Genomic DNA, 17578 nt, shown 5'->3' on the forward strand with positions numbered 1-17578 from the left:
CTACCAGGTATTCCTTTAAATCTTGCATTGTAATACCTCGAAACAATGTCAAATATTTAAACTCAACTAATTTGGACAACACCATCTCTATCGTACCATCCGCTAATGGATCCAACTTCTTACTGATTACAAGACGTGTCATGATCTCAAGAAATATACTGGATTTTTCTTCGGTCCATGAAAATCCAACAGAATTGGAGGCAGACATTGCCTTATGCTGCAATAACAGTAAGGTACTGTCATACTAAGTTTACTATTCTATATTTCACTATCCAAAATCTAAATCTATTCTAATTCATGATTATTTTAGAAACAAGTCTATAATAGTTGAGAAATATTGGTTACCTGCGATTCGGATCAAAAATCCTGCAGGGCTTCGCCGGTTTTTTTACCTCCCTCACCCCTCCTCTCTCCCTCTCCCCTCTCTGGATCTCGTGGTCAGAAAATAAGGGCGCAGAGGGAAGGGTTGGAGTTTTATATTTGAGGAGGGAGCCTGCCGCCCCCCTGCCGGGCGGCAGGCCCCCTGCCGGCGGCAGGGGGCCTGCCGCCCGGCAGGGGGGCGGCAGGCTCCCTCCAAGGACCTCTGCGCAAAAAAATTTTATTTTTATTTACATATAGATCCCTACCGCCCACCTGCCGGGCGGTAGGCCCCTTGCCGCCCCCCTGCCGGGCGGTAGGAGTATAGATCTGTAAAACCTAAATCCAAAAATATATTTCTGTAAATTTTTTTTTGAAAAATACAAAAATAAAAAAGGCGCTCTTTGCATCACCTCGACGGGGCCTCTTAGAGCAACTCCTTGACGGGGCCTCACTCGCCGCTGGCCTCATGGCCTAACTAGTTACTACTTACTATTTTGTGTTGTATTTGTATGTACACGTGCATTTGCAGCAACTTCAGTAGACCCTATATCATGCCTCCTACCCCAAATTTGATGGGTGAAATAAAAAAATAACTACAGCAGGTCCTCTACTTGAGCCCCTAAAATAAGGAGGCCTCCAAATCTCCTCCACCCCCCTAAGCCTGGGTCTCCAGGGAGCCCTGCATCCGTGGGTCCCACTCACCAACCTCCTTAGACTTGGATGAGGGCTCAAATATAAAGGCTTCTGCTGGATTTGGATGTATTATTTGGAGGCTACGGGATGGGGACCAGCCCCCAAAAGCTATATGAGGGCTGTGATTTGGGGTTGTTGCTGGAGATGCTCTTAGTATTGTTTAGTTTCTTGGTCCTTTCGTCACATGAAGTTAGATCTACGGTCTAATTATATTCAAATGCATCCGTTTAGATTTTTTCAATCAGGAAAACGATAACAGAAAGGAATGTTCTGCGAATTTTTTGTATTTTTCCACAACTAAAATAATTTCTAGGTATTTATAAGCCTATTTTTTGTTTTTAAATCATAGAAAAATCACAAGAACATTGTAAAATAGTAAAATATTCAATGAAGTCATATCTAAGCATGCTAGATCCATAAAAAAATATTAACATGCTATTTGAGCTACTAAAAAATAGATATTGTTATAAATAAATCACAAACTTGTTTTGGGTCCAAAGAACCAAGTTCAAGAGAAATGAAGCTAAGAAACTGAGCACAAATTTTTTAGGACCAAGGAAATAATTCTCTCTTAATTGTTGTATTGTTTTGGAGAGAGGTTGTATGTAGATACATTTATGTACTCGTATATAGAGAGATGAGACACTATCGCATATATAATAATGTAACCGATATTGTAATTATATACATCTACACACATATATATATATATATAGTATTTTCTTTTGGCAATAATACATATATAGTATGTTTAGTTACATACTAGTAAGTGGAGTTGCGTGTGTTTATCTTTATTGGGAATTTGGGATTATAATATGCATAAGAATGAATGGGTGGTCAGTATTGGTCTAAATCACGACATGTAACGAGGGACGGACGGCCTCTGCCATGGCTAGCTAGTGGTTTGGCCATTCCTAGCTACAATTGCTCTCCATCGATCGTTCGTCCGGGACTTGCGAGTATGACTTGAACCATGCATAAATATATATATATACACGTCGCATCTCGCCGGCGACCAGTACTGTAACGGTCTTACTACAGCGGCCAGTTGATGATGGCGCGGTGGCCAGCGGCAGCGTTGTTCGGCGCAGCGGTGGTGACGGCGGCGGCAAGCTGCGTCCTCGTCGCGGCGGTGCGGGACGACGACTTCTTCGTGGAGGGCTCGGTGTACTGCGACACCTGCCGGGCAGGGTTCGAGACGAACGCGACGACGCCGATCGCCGGCGCCAAGGTGCGGCTGGAGTGCCGGCACTACAAGAGCGCGAGCGGCGCGGTGGAGCGGTCGGCGGAGGGGTCCACGAACGCGACGGGGCAGTACCGCATCGAGCTGGTGGACAACCGCGGCGCCGAGGAGGTGTGCGTGGTGGCGCTGGTGAGCAGCCCCATGCCCGGGTGCGGCGAGAAGGAGGTGGGCCGCGACCGCGCCCCCGTCGCGCTGCTCACCGACGCCGGGCTCGCCACCACCGTGCGCCGCGCCAACCCGCTGGGGTTCCTCAAGGAGCAGCCGCTCCCCAACTGCGGCGAGATACTCGCGAGCTACGCGCTCCGATCCGCGCCCAGCTACTGACGGGCGGCATGTCTGTTCCTGGCATGCGCGTATCCTGCTGCTTCTTGATCAGCATGCGCCTGGCCTTGATCTTGCTTGCATTTCATTCCGATCCCGCATGTTTAGATTACGAATAAACTCCATCAGCTAGCACGAGCAATGTAGGTTATGTTATATTACTATCTCCGAATCATATACCATTTCGGGAAAAAATCTCTGAACATATATATATTTCGTGTAATTAATTAAAGCATGTCCAGTATCTGTTCATTATCTCTGAATCATACATATATGATATATACACACTACGTAGCGCTGCCAAAAGGCCCAAAACTGGTGTGTCGTCCGTCCGCGCGCGCGATTCCAATCCTTCTCATCACTTCATCACCTATCTGTTGCTGCTCCATGCCACAGAATCGATCTCATCCCTCGCAGATTTGTACAGCTCCAGCCTCTTCCAGCACTGCTGCCGGCGCTCCATCATCGCCGGGTCCTCGTCCAGCAGATGCGCAAACTCCCCGGCCTGCTCCGGACGGTTATCAATTCATCATATAACATAGGAGAACTAGGACACGGAAACAGTACATACGGCAATGGCCTACCTCTTTCTTCCCGATCTGCACGTAGAAATGGTTCAGCAGAGATCTCTTGGCCTCGCGCACTTGGCAGTGGACAGCTGCCTTGGGGATCGTCTTCAAGAGTTCGTCTCCGACCATCCGTATGTACTGGGACACGTTGGAGGCAATGTTCCTGTAGTGCCCGTCGCCATAGCGGTCCAGAGGCACCGGCGACTCCGCTGAACGCTTAGCTCCTGCCTTACTACTAGCATCCGCAGCAGGAAGATCTTGAGGACGGTTCCTGAAGAATTCCACCGTCGGGTATGTAGCCTCCATTTCCACCAGACGAAGTGCTGTGCTGCGCCCATCCTCCCGAAATCGTTCCAGGGATTCATTAGCAGCGGTCGCGATCGCAGTTTGAAGAGTGGGGAATCTTCTCAGTTGCTGAAATCCCCAAAGCACGAATATCATGTCAATCTTTTCTTTTATTTCAAGGATGAGGTGTTTATCGTATATTGCTAAGATGCGAAAGCACTGAGAATAATGGAAAAGGGAAGCCACCTCTGTCTCTCCTATGGATTTCCTGACCAAGTCTTTTAGAACAACGTGGACCTGGAACATAGATTTTGTCAGATATATCTTACTGAGAATCAGAAGGTAATAAGGTGTTTTACCAAACAAGGAATGCAAGCATTTGGACCATATGTCAATGCAGAATACAACTAGTAAAGCGGAAAGATTAATGCATACGGCGAGTCACTAATTGAAGGCCCCAAGTCAGTGTACATCATCGATTGATCATTTAATGGAAGATTAACTCAACAAATAGAAGGACTAGATACAAAAGCCATGGAGAGAATTTACCGCATCAACCGTGGCTTCAGCTGGTCCCCTGAAATAGGTAAGGCCAGTTCCAATAAGCCTACGGTATCCTTGTTCGGGGGCGATAAGATGGGGCTGATAGCCATCTGCTTCCGAGACCACCTTCTTCACGTTTTCCACAGATAGATAGCGATCAAAGGGAAGCTTCTTAAAAGCAGCAGGGAGCTTATGATCAAACACACCATAAATTCTATCGCCGCCTGACCTCCTGCAGTTAGGCATGAAAGAGTTTACGGAACAGAATAAACCTAAGAACATAATGTAATTGCATGAGTCCATAAAACAATACAAGATGAACTGTTAACCCAAATTAGAAATATTGCATATCCCACGCATTGTAGCAACACAAAATAAACTGAATGCTTAAGGATTTATTTTTCAAAATGTCCACCATATAAGATAGTGAGTGGAATCCTAAAGCACCATAAGAAAAAATGGAACATAGATATAAGGAGTGAAAAAAATTAGTCCATAAACCAAACATGCAGGTTAAATAGTATATGAGAAGATAACAGATGGTTTATCATGTGCTACTGGACATTTAACAAGTGAATAATTCGCTTCATTAAGTAAATCATCCATGCTATGTACTCAGAGAAACAAAATGAGATATGAAAGAAGGATAACACCAACCCTCCATCAAGATGTTCCTTGAAGACGCGATCAAAAGCACGGCATAGGTCCAATATAGTGTAAAGTTGTGCCTGGGATTTATGGAAAAGTTATCATAAGATAAGATAAAATACAACCATGATTACATGATTATAGAAATATGATATAAATGACTGACCCCTGGATCAGTAGCCACAGCTCTCCCAATGGTGTCCAGCTCTGATTCAAGTTCATCTACAGTTTTATTGATTACTGCTGTGATACTAGGAATGCGTGCTTTGATGACAGATTCAAGATGCTGAAATGTTGTAATAAAATTACTTTGTAAGTTTGTAGGCAGCTTTGTTTGGATATAAGTCCAAGAAATGAGATTTAAAGCTTCAGGTACCTCAGAAAGAAGCTTAGCAAGGTATTCAGAACCCATCCGGCTTGCTAAATGTGCATAATCAGGACTGCTTTCAAAGTATTCCCTTTCCTTTTCCCTTGCAGAAATCATGTCAACCTTCCTATTAATATCTGCTTGCGAGCGGTTGACAATTCCAACCCAAGGATTCTGCAGCCGATAGGCCCTTCCCTCGAGAACCTTAAAGGGAAAAAGACAAAAACAATCAAGTTAGAATGAGCAATGAATCGGTAACCTTACAGATGTCAGAAAAGTGTGATATAAGCAAGACAAAAAAGAAGAAAGTTGATCTTTTGAAGTTGACGACATTCAAGTTGGAGATGATAGGCAAAATTAATCTTACATCGAGAGCATTTGTTCCTTTGTCCATCAGGTCCAGCTTTGTCAACACACCAAAAGTCCTTTCACCTAATCATGTACAAAATTTATATTCATTGTATAGAAAAATATGAAAGTTTGCAGTACTAGTATAGGTGTCAAAAATTTTCCTATGTGCATTAGATATTAGCACCTGTTGGATCAACTTCTTTTGCGAGCTTAATTGCATCAGAAGTCGCAATATCCTGGTTTGCTGGAGATATAGCCAGAATGATACAGTTGGGCTGCAAAACGTGTATGAATATCTTATTATCACCTACATAAATGGCCACCAAGATGAAAAGTAAAAGAATACCCCCACATAGCCTGGAATTTTGTTGTATCAACAGGAGATTGGCCATACATATGTAATCAGTGATAGAGATAAATGTGTCTAATAGTAACAGCTACTTTACTAGGATCCTTATGTTACTTATCAAGTATGATGAAACATAGATGCCCATGTCCGATAGGCAAAAGCTACATGTACTCATAAAATTATATAATAAAAAAAAAACTCGACCTGCGAGGGGCAAGCCTCCCCCCGAGCATTGCATTGTAAGAAGAGGTCTTCTCACGCAGGCCGAGAAAATCCCTAAACCCCTGCCCCCACCCTTATACAGGCCACTTGACACCCGGGCCATTGCCCGCGTGAGAACGGGCCGCCCTTCGGGCCACTACCTCCATGTGCTTTGGTGCGGGGATAGACGAGGGGATTTTTTTAACCTCAGTCTGAAATTCGCTCCCACAAGGAGTCGAACCCAGGACCCGAGGAGTGGAGGCCACCTAACCATCACAGCCAGGCACCCGTTCGCTACTCATCAAATTATAACAGAACCAGATTAAGTAATACAAGAACAAAGGGCTCGTTGTGAAGACATTATAATTAAAATGGATATTATTTCGTTAATTAGTTACCTTATCAACATATGAGCGAACCATATTCTCTATATCTTGAACAATACTTTCAGGCTGTCCTTCTGTGTATTAGCAAATCAACAAGTTGTCAGAGGTGAATGGTAACTGGAACAAAAAGAAAAGCCTTCTTTTTCACTTTTCTAATAGAAGAATAGTATTTTACCTACAGCAACCTTTGTCAGCCCGGGAAGATCAATCAATGTTAAGTTCACAACTGCAAAGAAAAGGTGTAAAACTATTATTAACCTAAAACGTAAAGAAAACAGCAGTCCGAAGTTCACACTTCAACAACTGTACAAAACATACAAGGGGATGAGTTATGACCAGCCATAGCAGGTTAGAAATTCAGACAATGATAATTCTTATTAATTGATTGATATGTTCTTTGAAGCATTATAATGTGGAAACATGTTCATACAATCATTCAATTCAATTTGCAAGGCTGAAAAGTATTCCCCATGAGACATACAGCATGATACAAAATCGAAGATTGAAGAAAGAGGTCAAAAGCAATTAGATTTACCCTTTGGCGAGTAGATGCTGAGGTGAATAGGGACAGGAGATATTTGTTTAGTTTTCCCAGTCAGTCTATCCGTCTCATCAGCAATTTCTTGTCGAACACGGGCTGCAGCACAGTACAGAGATATTATTGTTTGTTCATTGGTAGTTTAGGAAGTTCCAGTTGGCATCACAAGAAAAACATTATGCACAATCAGTGTACATCAGGAACTTGACCATGTCATATGTGTTAGTTGAATCTCGAGTTTCACAAAAAGAATGAGGAGTGCAGGGGCCTCTGGACCTGAACTTTATAAATTGCACACTAAGCTATACGTATGCTGATGCTATGTTAATTTTATCAAGTTGCCATGCATCAGAAACTTGGAAGGTTCATAGAGATGTCTAACGTGATTGTTTTGATCCATAGTGGATAGGGGACCCGGGACTGGGATACAGAGGGGGAAAAATTAGGCTGATGTTCGCACCAAAGTCTGTAAACCTTGTCTGTGGCATATGTAAGAACTCTGCATATTCCTGGGATCCATCATCTGTCTGGTGCAGCTGCAGTACTAGTGGCCTCCGAGTGACAATTCCTGTTATATATTATAAAGAGAAAGTTTATTCCCTAATTTACTCTGAAAAAATCAATCTATGCGCTAAGAATAGTTGAACTAAATTAAAATAGCTGGAACTGACCCGATCCACGGGGAAGGAAATCGGTGCCAACAATGCTCTCAAGTACAGAGGACTTGCCAGAACTCTGTTGTCCAGATAAAACAATTATTACTGGTGAATCAGTAAGTACTTGGGTAGTACTGAAGTAAACCGAGACATGCAAGGATGATTAGTAAAACGAGATGAAACTAATACTGTAGCATGTATGCTGTGCTCAAAATGAAATGTTCGGGGAAATGGGGGGGAAAGCAGCACCTGGCCTCCGACGACGGCGATGGTTGGGAGCGACTCCCAGAGGGTGGGCAGGTCGCCTCCTCCTCCGTGGTCTCCGAGGGCGGTGCAGGCGCGCTGGATGCGGTTCATCAGCCCGATCAGGCCCTCCATGGAAGCCATGATCTTCGTCTTGTTCAGTTGTTCCTCTTTGATTTGCCTCTTTGTTTTGCTTCTGAAACTCGCCAGATTCGAAACCGCGCTTTTTCGTGGGCAAGAGGAGGACTGGAGGAGCCAAGGACCGAAGGACGACTCACCGAAAGAAGAAGGTTCGAAGAAGAGTCGCCCGGGAAGAAAGAAAACCTCCCCGCGAAGGAAGCGAAGCCAAGGACGACGACGACCTCCTCCAAGGATGATGACGCGGTTCGCTTTGAATTCCACGGGGCAATGGTCGCACGGACGGAGGCTGGCCGGGCAACTTTTTTGTTTGCTGGCCCAGGCCCAGGACCAGCCCAGCCCAGGATGGCCCATATTCTTTCTTTCTTTCTTCTTTCCCACCTTCAGACAGCAGCAGCCTCCTAGTCCTTCGGTTCGAGTTCGAGCACCCCGAGCACCGTTACATCTTTTACTTGGGGAAGGAGGGATTTGCCAACAAATACCACCTTAAGTTGTTTTGTTCGTCCAACAAATAAAACAAATTTCTTTATGAATTCACTTCCCATTCCCCATTTAGGATTTATCAAGTTACATAGTTGACATACATTGATACATATCATTGTCATCTTCACCACCACCCCATCGTCAAATTTAATTTACGGGTTTTAAACACATCACAAGGACGGGCAAACATGCACATCACACCACGGGGGATTTTAATTTTGCTCCCAGAAGCAGTTTCCGCGCACTGAAAACCACACAAATCCAGCAAAGCTGAAATCGTTTCACAGCAAGCGCCAAGTCAAGCACATCTTGGGAAATAGTGTTGGCCTACGTAGCCTCCAGCCATCGCCCTCTTAACATTTGCCTCGAACGTCTTCGGGTTGTCGCGAAGGACAACTGCAGCTTCATGGTTCAATGGATCCTCGTCGTTTGGTTGCTGCACATAACAAATGTAAACATTAGATAACCCGCAAGAAAAAGGAGGTTAAATATTGATAAAGTTGTTTTTTTTCTTGCGATGGTTTTCCAATATAACCAGGGTATTTCCAAGATGCCATCCTTGAAAACATGGTTCAGAACCAAAACTTACTATTTTAGCTGTCATGAGTACAAGCTCCTCTAGTTTTGCTTATACATTGACAAAACAAGACTGATCAATGACAATAAAACATGGGATGCACTCTAACGACTAAACAGCAAAACATTTGTTACAATAGCTACAAGCAAATGTCTGTTTACCTCCCCTTTCATGAGAACAGTTAAGGACTAAATTCATTTCTACTAATACTGCAGTACATACTGAAGATAATTTATGGAGTACTTAGAGGTCTTGCTCAGGTTGAGGTTGGTTTGTCCATTTTGAAGATAACATCCTTGCCACCACACTAGTAGTTACTTCTTTTAAAACAGCAACTCTCAAACCACAGTCCATGAAACATAGTAACATGGTGACACACTGACAACAGTGCATGCACAATGGCAAACACTACTTTTCATCTTCATATTTTTTAAATCTAAAACATATTATTTGACTAAATGATGATTCAAGATAGCTGAATACCGTGAAAAGAAGATTCAGGCCATAAATAACAGTGTTGATGTTAAGAACAGGTTTCCAATCTTCACGCAGAATGTTCAGACATACATTGCCTTCCAAATCAATATTTGGATGGTACACCTGAACGCATGTTACAACAACAAAGAGATTAATAACTTAATATGGTATGGTATTCAGTGGATCATGAGAAAGGAACCATGGATGCACATGATACTGTCTTATACCTTGGTCTTGCACTTGACCTTTGGAGGCTCATGAGGATAAGATGGGGACACTTGAAAGGTGAAAATGAAAGTGCCTCCCCTAGAAAAGATAGTGAAAATACAGTTAAATTGGGAAAGGTCCAGAAAATTGACAGCTGGAAGCAAAGATACTACCCAAAAACTATAATGAGGACATAATGCTCAGAAAATGATTAAAAATGAACTCATTAACTTAGGGAGCAGTCAGCATAATAGTGACTTTTAAACTATTTTGGGTAGACTGAATTGACAGCCTCTCCTCTAGAGCGATAACATAAATACAATTCCGATTGGAATAGGTTCTCTTAACTTGGTTATGCAGCAGGGAAACTACCCTGAAGAGTGTTACTTACATATAATATCCTTCATCAGGTCGGATGATGATCTCAAAATTCATTAGATCATCCTTGCCATTAGGAAAAGAAATCGATGTAGTCTTCGGTAGGTTGAGCTCACTAATATCTGCAAAGTTCAGACAGAACTAACCACATAAAAGTCATGAAGGTACATTCAATTGGGACCATCAAGTTGATAACTAGCACCTCATTTAAGAATTCATGCATCACATGCCCACACATTTTAAATTAGGATCATGGCTTATTTAATTAGAGTTCAGAAAATAATTAGACAATGAGCGGGTTGGTGCACAAAGAAAAACAGTTACCATTTTTCTACAAATAGACAGTGACACCAATTCCCATATATGAGCAGAAATAATTACTAACAACAGTATAACTGATTGCATCTGGTAAATTCAAAATTCAAGCATACTCTGTTTTGGCACCACTCAATTCATCAAACAATGGTATCCAGAGCATATTATAATATTAGCATGAATGGAACCCATTTCACAGAACAGTTTTAGTAGGGTCAAATGATATTTATCAGGAGGGTGAGACGGCACAGTACAGTCTGTACTGTAAGCAAGACGGCACAGTACAGTCTGTACTGTAAGCAAGACGGCACAGTACAGTCTGTACTGTAAGCAAGTTACATCAGGAAAAGAACAACACCCTCAAATGAAAAAAGAAATACAACACCACCTCTGACAATGCAATTGTATTTCCATAGTCGCAAGTGGAACTAACTGAGATGCAACATACAGCTCTCCCATTTGCATGAGAATCAACCCATGAACAAATATGCTACCCATGTGACACAATGCAACCACTGGTAACCAAAAACATACTACTTACCAAATGCAACCCATGGAAAACAGTTCAACCAATGGTAAAGATGCAACACCTTCAAACATGGAAACACAAAATGCAAAAAAATGACGAATGCAATGGAAAGCCAATGCATGACATTTGCATAACAAAACATCTATAATTGAAAAGGAATGTACCAAACAAATAAAACTTGCACTAGAAAATATCTGAAAAATGAAAAAGATGAAACAAACTAAGTCTTCGCCATCGGCAATGCCTCCTTATGCACTCGTTGCTGGGGGTCACTGATGCACCATCTTGGGCTGCGGCTGCTCCAGCTGCCTGAATTGCACCCACAAAGATCGAGGGCCATCAATTGCTGACAGTTGTTCTTGAGTACGCATGTTCCGTCGTTAAATTTAAAAAATCTAGGATTAAGGGTATGCTTGCAGCAGCTACTCGAGGTGACACTTTACTGGCAAGTATAAGATGTGGAACTTCTGGCAGAAGCATAGTGAGATGGGTACTGAGTAACAAGGTTTTAAAAAACGCTAGACGCTAGGTGAACGCTAGCCTATGGTTTAGAGTTTTTTGTGATTAAACGTAGATTAAACGTCTTTTGTGATTAAACGACACTGTGATTAAACGCAACGCTAGGCCAAAGTTTAGAGTTTAATCAAGATTAAATGTATTTTTAAAACGTTTTTTAAAACAGGGCTGAGTAAGGATGGAATCGGATCGGATACGCATGGAATCGGATTCGGATAGCACTTTTTACCACATTTTAACTCGGATACGGATACGGATTCGAATGTTGTCGGATACGAAGCAAAACGGATGTCTCGAATTCAGATACGGATTCGGATATTTACTTGATTTGGAACATCTATATTCGTTTGTTTTATTCATTATAAACATATTTCGAAGGTATCGCTAAGTCATTATACAATAAGGATTAAAGTATGTAACCGTTGCAGTTAAGAAAAAAACATCTTATCAAAACATATTTATCCATAAATATTTAAATAGGTAATAATATAAAGATATAAAATGCAAATGAATAAATATTTTAATGGAAATATCAATAGTTATAAAGAATAAATGGAATAAAGTATATTTATAATTTTATCAATAAGTGGATAAACCAAAGTAAATTAAAATCAATATGATTATCCATATCAAAATATAGTTAATTAAATTAAAATTAATTAAACTTAATCTTTATATATCATTAGTAATATTAAACCTAGTAGCACATGTCATTTATTCATGATCACTCTTAAATAGTTCCACTAAATACATTATTATTAATACTAAAACTAATATATCACTAATCATTAGTTATATATATGATTTTTAATAGTTTCCTATGTGCTCATTCTTGTTCGAATATGGATGTTGCGGATATTGTCGAATACGAATGTGGAATCAGATAGAGAAAAATAAGGAAAAACGAATTCGGATATATCCACTTTAGTACCACATTACAATCGGATACAGATACAGATATCCATATTAGGTGCGGATACGGATACAGATGCAAAAAATTCGGATAACCATTTCCACATTCCCACCCTTAGTACTGAGGTGAGTTGGTCGTGGGAGGACAGGTCTAGGATCAAGTTAAGCATAGGGAAGAAGAGAGCATGAGAGGTGGAAGAACCTGAGGAGTCAATAGGAGAGGATCTAAGATAAATTTATAAACGTCTAAAAGGCATGCACTAGTCAGTGGCAGAGCAATAAGACTTCATATGGTATAACATGGGAGCATAAGTACTCCTAGAAACTGTCTTGCAATTTAGCCTAGGACCATATCAAAAAAGGGCTACACAAAAAAAAAGCATAATTGCATCTTTCATCTTTCAATAATCAATAAAATAAATCACTGTACTCATTGGGCTATCACCAAAAAGATAAGGACGCATGTCAGACAGTAGTACTAAGAACTAGCAGTAACTGGAGCTAACGCAACCTTTGCCATCCAGCATCAGTGGAATTTGGAAAGAAAGCATGCAAGTTTGCACACTAACAATATTGTACATGCTCGATTAACAATTATTTGCATCCCCCCCCCCCCACCACCACCAAAATTTCAACCCAGGATCCACCACTGACTATAGTCAAATCTTAATGCAAGATGAAAGGTATTTGTAATGTCTACTGCTTCCAGTAAGAAATAACTCATTACATGCTATCTTGTTTTATGTGGGGCCTTAAACATTGGAACAAGCAGCGGCAAACAGTTCACGATATTATGAAACAGAGTAACTTTTCAGTTAGTTTGGGTTATAGAAAATAAATTATGTGTTTGAAAAAAAAAGAGACGAGATTGATAGAAGAGTCACATATAACTTAACAAACCTTTATGGAGGCGTAGCTCCCCAGCAGACTGTTTCTTAACAGGGGCCTTTCCAGCAGCACTTGCCGCCTCTTCTTTCTTTTGACCCTTTATTTTGAAAAGATTAATCATCTTACTGTGCAGAAAAACAGAAGAACCACAGTAAGAGATCAGAAAGCAGTATGCAGAACTTCAAGATTTTTCAGTCAGTGAAGAAAATGTCTCCTAGGACAAATCAATTCCACAACTGCATCTCTATGATTTAGTTTATTTTGTGTTATATCGACCAAATATGTTCCACACCACCCTCTTAGACTAAAATTCCTCTTGGAGCATGTAAACCATGATCGAAATATGGGGAACAAAAACAAAGATGACTGTGAACTGCAAGAGGTGTTGAGTAGCAGAAATAATTCACTGCTAAGGTTAACATGATAGCAAGACAGATCAAAAACTTAGATACAATTATTTACATAATAGTACAATGTAATTATTCACAGATTGGTGAAGTTCATCTAGCAACTATAACCCAAAGGTATCAAGGTGGCCCAACCAACTGTGGCACCTGCGAAGAACCTGGGCACCTAGGTCTATGCATTTTCCAAGGTATTTTTTCCCCTTTTGGACACAGCAAGCAATAATGGTTCATGGTTGGTTTAGTAGTGAACTGTAACGGGCAAGTAAGACAGGAGATCAAATTCACAACAAAGAATAGGAGGAATTACATGAACTGGAACAAAAGCCTCTACTAAGCAAACATAGCAGTTTAACTGTAAAGGTATTATGCAGTACACAGTTACGTACCAAACAGGAAAGCTATAGCATGTTAACTTGTTAAGTAAATGCAAGGATGATAAAGTGAAGAGACAAGTTGACAACTGGTGCTTTTGTGAACTTTCAAAATTGACCCAAATTTATCCAAGATGCCGCTTTCACAAAATTCATGTTCCTATTTGCAATCATGTGTAAACAGCTTAAATGTAGCTCTGCAACATTTTTCCATAAGGAGGGTAGGTTAACCATGACATTAGCTAAGGTACTGCTTAGGGATCCCTTGAATGTGTAGTAAATTTGCAGAGAGGCAATAAGTTAAATATATCATGATAAAATACTAAAAAATAAGCCATCCATGTGTATCTAGAACTGTCCTGAAGGTAATTGGAATACAACTACATTAACTGAGAGTCTGACACGAGTAACGCATGAAAAATTTGCTTAATAAATTAGTTGCAGTAGCATACAACAAACTACCAGTAAATGGACCTTGTTTAGCTGAACTTAGTAGAATACAACATTATTCAGCAGAGACAACCAAATATGACCGCTCACCTAACAGAATTACATGCCAAAACTCGCAAGCTTGCTAAGAAAAACAAGCACTGGTCTTGGTTTGCAAATACTTGTTGATCCTGAGGCCTAAAATAAACATGAAACATGAACTCGATATAACCTAAAACCTAAGCATCCGGCCAATTTCGCGAGAACATTCTCCTGGCCACCTGGGTGAGGTGAGGTGACGTGACGTAAGGGGTCAAGGCATCGATGGTAAGCTAAGCATCCAGCCAGGGATAGATCAATCCATGGCAATCAGTAAGGGTGGATCCAGTATAAGACGTGGGTGTGCCCAATTTTTGGAAAAAAAAAGAACCGAAGTTTAGCAGGTAAATTCATGGTCAGATCAGAATAGAAATAGCACATAGACCACGGTTGTGGGCAGGGGAGGATCCAGCATAGGACATGAGTGTACACATGTACACCCGATAATTTTTGCAACAAGAATCGAAGTTAGTAGGTAACATATTGTTACTGGATTCAGACCCGAATACAAATAGTTTTGTTAGGGTATTGGGGTGCTCCGTCTCGCACAGCAGAAGGAAAGAGAAGGGGCGGGCATACTTGGTGGATGCTCGTCGCCGGCAAAGGGTGGGGCGAAGACGTGACAAATGGCGCCGCCGCTCGCCCAGTCGTCGCCGCCGGGGAAGCAAGAGAGAGTCCGAGACCAAGAGAAGGGAAAGGTTAGCAGAGGGAGGAGAGGAGATGAACCTGAGGCCCTCAGCCCTGAGCGGGAGGGCTGTCGAGCCGAGCTCGAGCGAGCCTGCAACCTCGAGCTGGAGCATCCCGAGCCGAGGCCGATCTGAGCGTGATGTTCTTAACTTTTAATTTTTTATTAATTTAATACCACGAACCCTACTGCAACAGCATTGATGATAGACATACTCCCTACATTTAAGTCAAACTCGTTCAACTCTAATCAAAATTATAGAAAAATATAACAACATCTACAATACCATATTTGTTTCATGTAATCTACTACGGAATATATTTTGATATCGCATATATTTGGTAGTATAGATGTTGTTATATTCTCCTATAAGCTTGGTCAAAGTTGAATAAATTTGATTTACAACAAAACAAATGTGACATGTAAAAGAACAGAGGGAGTATAAGAGACAGATTCGATGAATGAATTGGAAACCGAAGCTTAACAAAGAAGCATAACTCGACATTTAGCTTTATTATTTGTACCTGTTTTAGTTTATGCAACACACCAGCTATATTATTTTAACTTTGGATGGTTGAAAATTTAATAGATGGAGCAGGATGCAGGCACATAACATGCAAACAGAAATACTCGAGCTTCATGAATAGCTCGATCTCGGATTATTGGAGCTCGCGAGCTCCAGGTAAGACTACTTGATTTCTAGTACAGTACAACTTGAATTGAGTTTTTAACAGGTCATTTAAATAGATCATGAGTCTCAAGCATTTTTGAAAGCCCTACTGAAGGATAGAGCTGAACCACAAATGCTTAGCAGATCAGGAGGTATAAATTAGCTAGTGGTGATGCGTTTTATTTCTTTACCTCTCTTTCTATTTTTTTTATATTTCTATCTTTTCTTTTTTAAAATAATATATGAAAAATAAAATTAGTTGATCATCTTTTTAATAATACACTCTTGTATTAAGAAAATCTAGCAATAGCATGAAAACAACTGTTTTATACGGATGTGGCTGATTCCACCTCTAATCTTCTTATCGATGAAACATATTATTGTTGTTTAGAGATATCGTCTATTCTTGGGTTTCCAGACAATGAATGTCCACTATTTTCACAGACCTTGCACGTCATGCGAGCATCCAAAGCTTGAACTGTCTAGTTTGAGCCTTGTCTTGTGAATAACCCTCAAATTTTTTGAGGATGAGATCGAACTTTGCAGCGAACATGTCGGTTTTCTTGACAGTGTGCATGCCCGCTGACGTGATTGGAGTCGGTCGTCGCTACATCCTTTGTTGGATGTAGCTCGTTCAGGAGTTAATGAGAATAAAGCTCCACCATCAACAGCGTCTACATGATCACAGGCTGTTTGAGTCACTCTGTTGTAGAAACTTTAAAGTATGAACCAATTGTCCATTCTGTAGTGTAGAAACGCTAGGATGTACTCTTGAAGTCGCTCCCAAGCTTCAAGAATGGTCTTATTGGATGCTTGCTGAAAGCTCAAAATTTCCCATGAAGAGCATTTGTTTTGTCCGTCGGAAAGAACTTCCCGAGGAATGTCTTGGTGCAATTATCCCAAGTATTTACTGCACTTTTGTTAGGATAGAACCACTGTTTCGCTCTCCCCAGAAAAGAAAAACGGAAACAGACAGAGCCGGATCGCGTCTTACGACGCTCACTTGATCACAAAAGTACTGCAAAGCTACAGAAATTGCTGGAAGTGAGCGCTGGCATCCTCATTGGCCTTGCCACAAAAGGAACTGGCCTGCATCATTATAATTAGACCCGTCTTGATTTCGAAATTATCCCTCCAGTACTAACTTTTGGCCCAACAGGGGCATTGGAAGCAAAAGGAGCAGAGTAATCATGGAGAGTCTTCTAGGCCATGGAACTGGAAATGGATAGCGTACTAATGACTGGATCAGTTGCCGAGAATGTACGCTAAGGAGGTACGACACAAGGTCGAACTCTTCTAAAAAATGATTGTGCGTGAAATTTTGTGGCAAATCAAAACTGGTCATACACTACCCTTTTTTGACCAAAAAAAGGAGAAAACAAGCCAAGTTAGCTAGTTTAGCAAATAAATACCCATTTTGATTTTGTTCATAACCTCGCCTACTTAGTTAACCTGTGTCTTCCTAGTAACGGCACTAAAAATGTTTGTTGGTATTTTGTAACATCTTATCCAGATACAAGGTTACTAGATCTATCCCCGGTAAAGACATCAGAAATGCAAATGATATTTCTTGGGGCAATCACTAGAAACGGGGCTATTCATGAACCATGAATCATTCCGCGAGCGCACAGAATTACCGAAATAGCATTTTACCCGAGAGCATTTTGGGGTGTCATTTATATTTTCACAGGGAAGGCAGCGGCTAAGTTGTGTAGGAAGATTAATGAACTGATTTCAATGGAAT

General features: G+C 41.1%; 3 protein-coding genes across 6 annotated transcripts; 1 reads left to right on the plus strand and 2 right to left on the minus strand.

Annotated features, from left to right (window-relative positions):
- Nucleotides 1-2054: 2054 nt before the first annotated feature.
- Nucleotides 2055-2841, plus strand: LOC120660071 (pollen-specific protein C13-like). The gene has a single exon (XM_039938412.1). The coding sequence runs from the start codon at nucleotides 2105-2107 to the stop codon at nucleotides 2618-2620; it is 516 nt and encodes a 171-aa protein (XP_039794346.1). The 5' UTR covers nucleotides 2055-2104; the 3' UTR covers nucleotides 2621-2841.
- Nucleotides 2800-8171, minus strand: LOC120660069 (dynamin-related protein 1E-like). Of its 3 annotated transcripts, none has more exons than XM_039938407.1 (16): nucleotides 8032-8171; nucleotides 7760-7960; nucleotides 7526-7589; nucleotides 7315-7422; nucleotides 6852-6953; nucleotides 6492-6542; nucleotides 6329-6390; nucleotides 5565-5655; nucleotides 5397-5461; nucleotides 5039-5233; nucleotides 4829-4948; nucleotides 4672-4742; nucleotides 4021-4246; nucleotides 3718-3768; nucleotides 3202-3600; nucleotides 2800-3122 (listed from the first exon to the last, which is right to left on the minus strand). In XM_039938407.1, the coding sequence occupies exons 2-16, from the start codon at nucleotides 7895-7897 to the stop codon at nucleotides 2988-2990; spliced, it is 1878 nt and encodes a 625-aa protein (XP_039794341.1). In that variant the 5' UTR covers nucleotides 7898-7960; nucleotides 8032-8171; the 3' UTR covers nucleotides 2800-2987. The 3 variants fall into 3 exon arrangements, with proteins under 3 accessions (XP_039794341.1, XP_039794342.1, XP_039794343.1); XM_039938408.1 differs by having other exon boundaries at nucleotides 7760-7949; nucleotides 8032-8165; XM_039938409.1 differs by having other exon boundaries at nucleotides 7329-7422; nucleotides 7760-8139.
- Nucleotides 8172-8412: 241 nt separating this feature from the next.
- LOC120660070 (NEDD8-conjugating enzyme Ubc12-like) lies at nucleotides 8413-15297 on the minus strand. Of its 2 annotated transcripts, none has more exons than XM_039938410.1 (6): nucleotides 15059-15297; nucleotides 13186-13298; nucleotides 10027-10135; nucleotides 9656-9734; nucleotides 9435-9551; nucleotides 8413-8810 (listed from the first exon to the last, which is right to left on the minus strand). In XM_039938410.1, the coding sequence occupies exons 1-6, from the start codon at nucleotides 15277-15279 to the stop codon at nucleotides 8673-8675; spliced, it is 777 nt and encodes a 258-aa protein (XP_039794344.1). In that variant the 5' UTR covers nucleotides 15280-15297; the 3' UTR covers nucleotides 8413-8672. The 2 variants fall into 2 exon arrangements, with proteins under 2 accessions (XP_039794344.1, XP_039794345.1); XM_039938411.1 differs by having other exon boundaries at nucleotides 13186-13294; nucleotides 15059-15201.
- Between the last annotated feature and the right edge of the window lie 2281 nt (nucleotides 15298-17578).

Source organism: Panicum virgatum, chromosome 2N, assembly GCF_016808335.1.
Source record: "Panicum virgatum strain AP13 chromosome 2N, P.virgatum_v5, whole genome shotgun sequence".
In the NCBI taxonomy this organism is placed as follows: Eukaryota; Viridiplantae; Streptophyta; class Magnoliopsida; order Poales; family Poaceae; genus Panicum; species Panicum virgatum.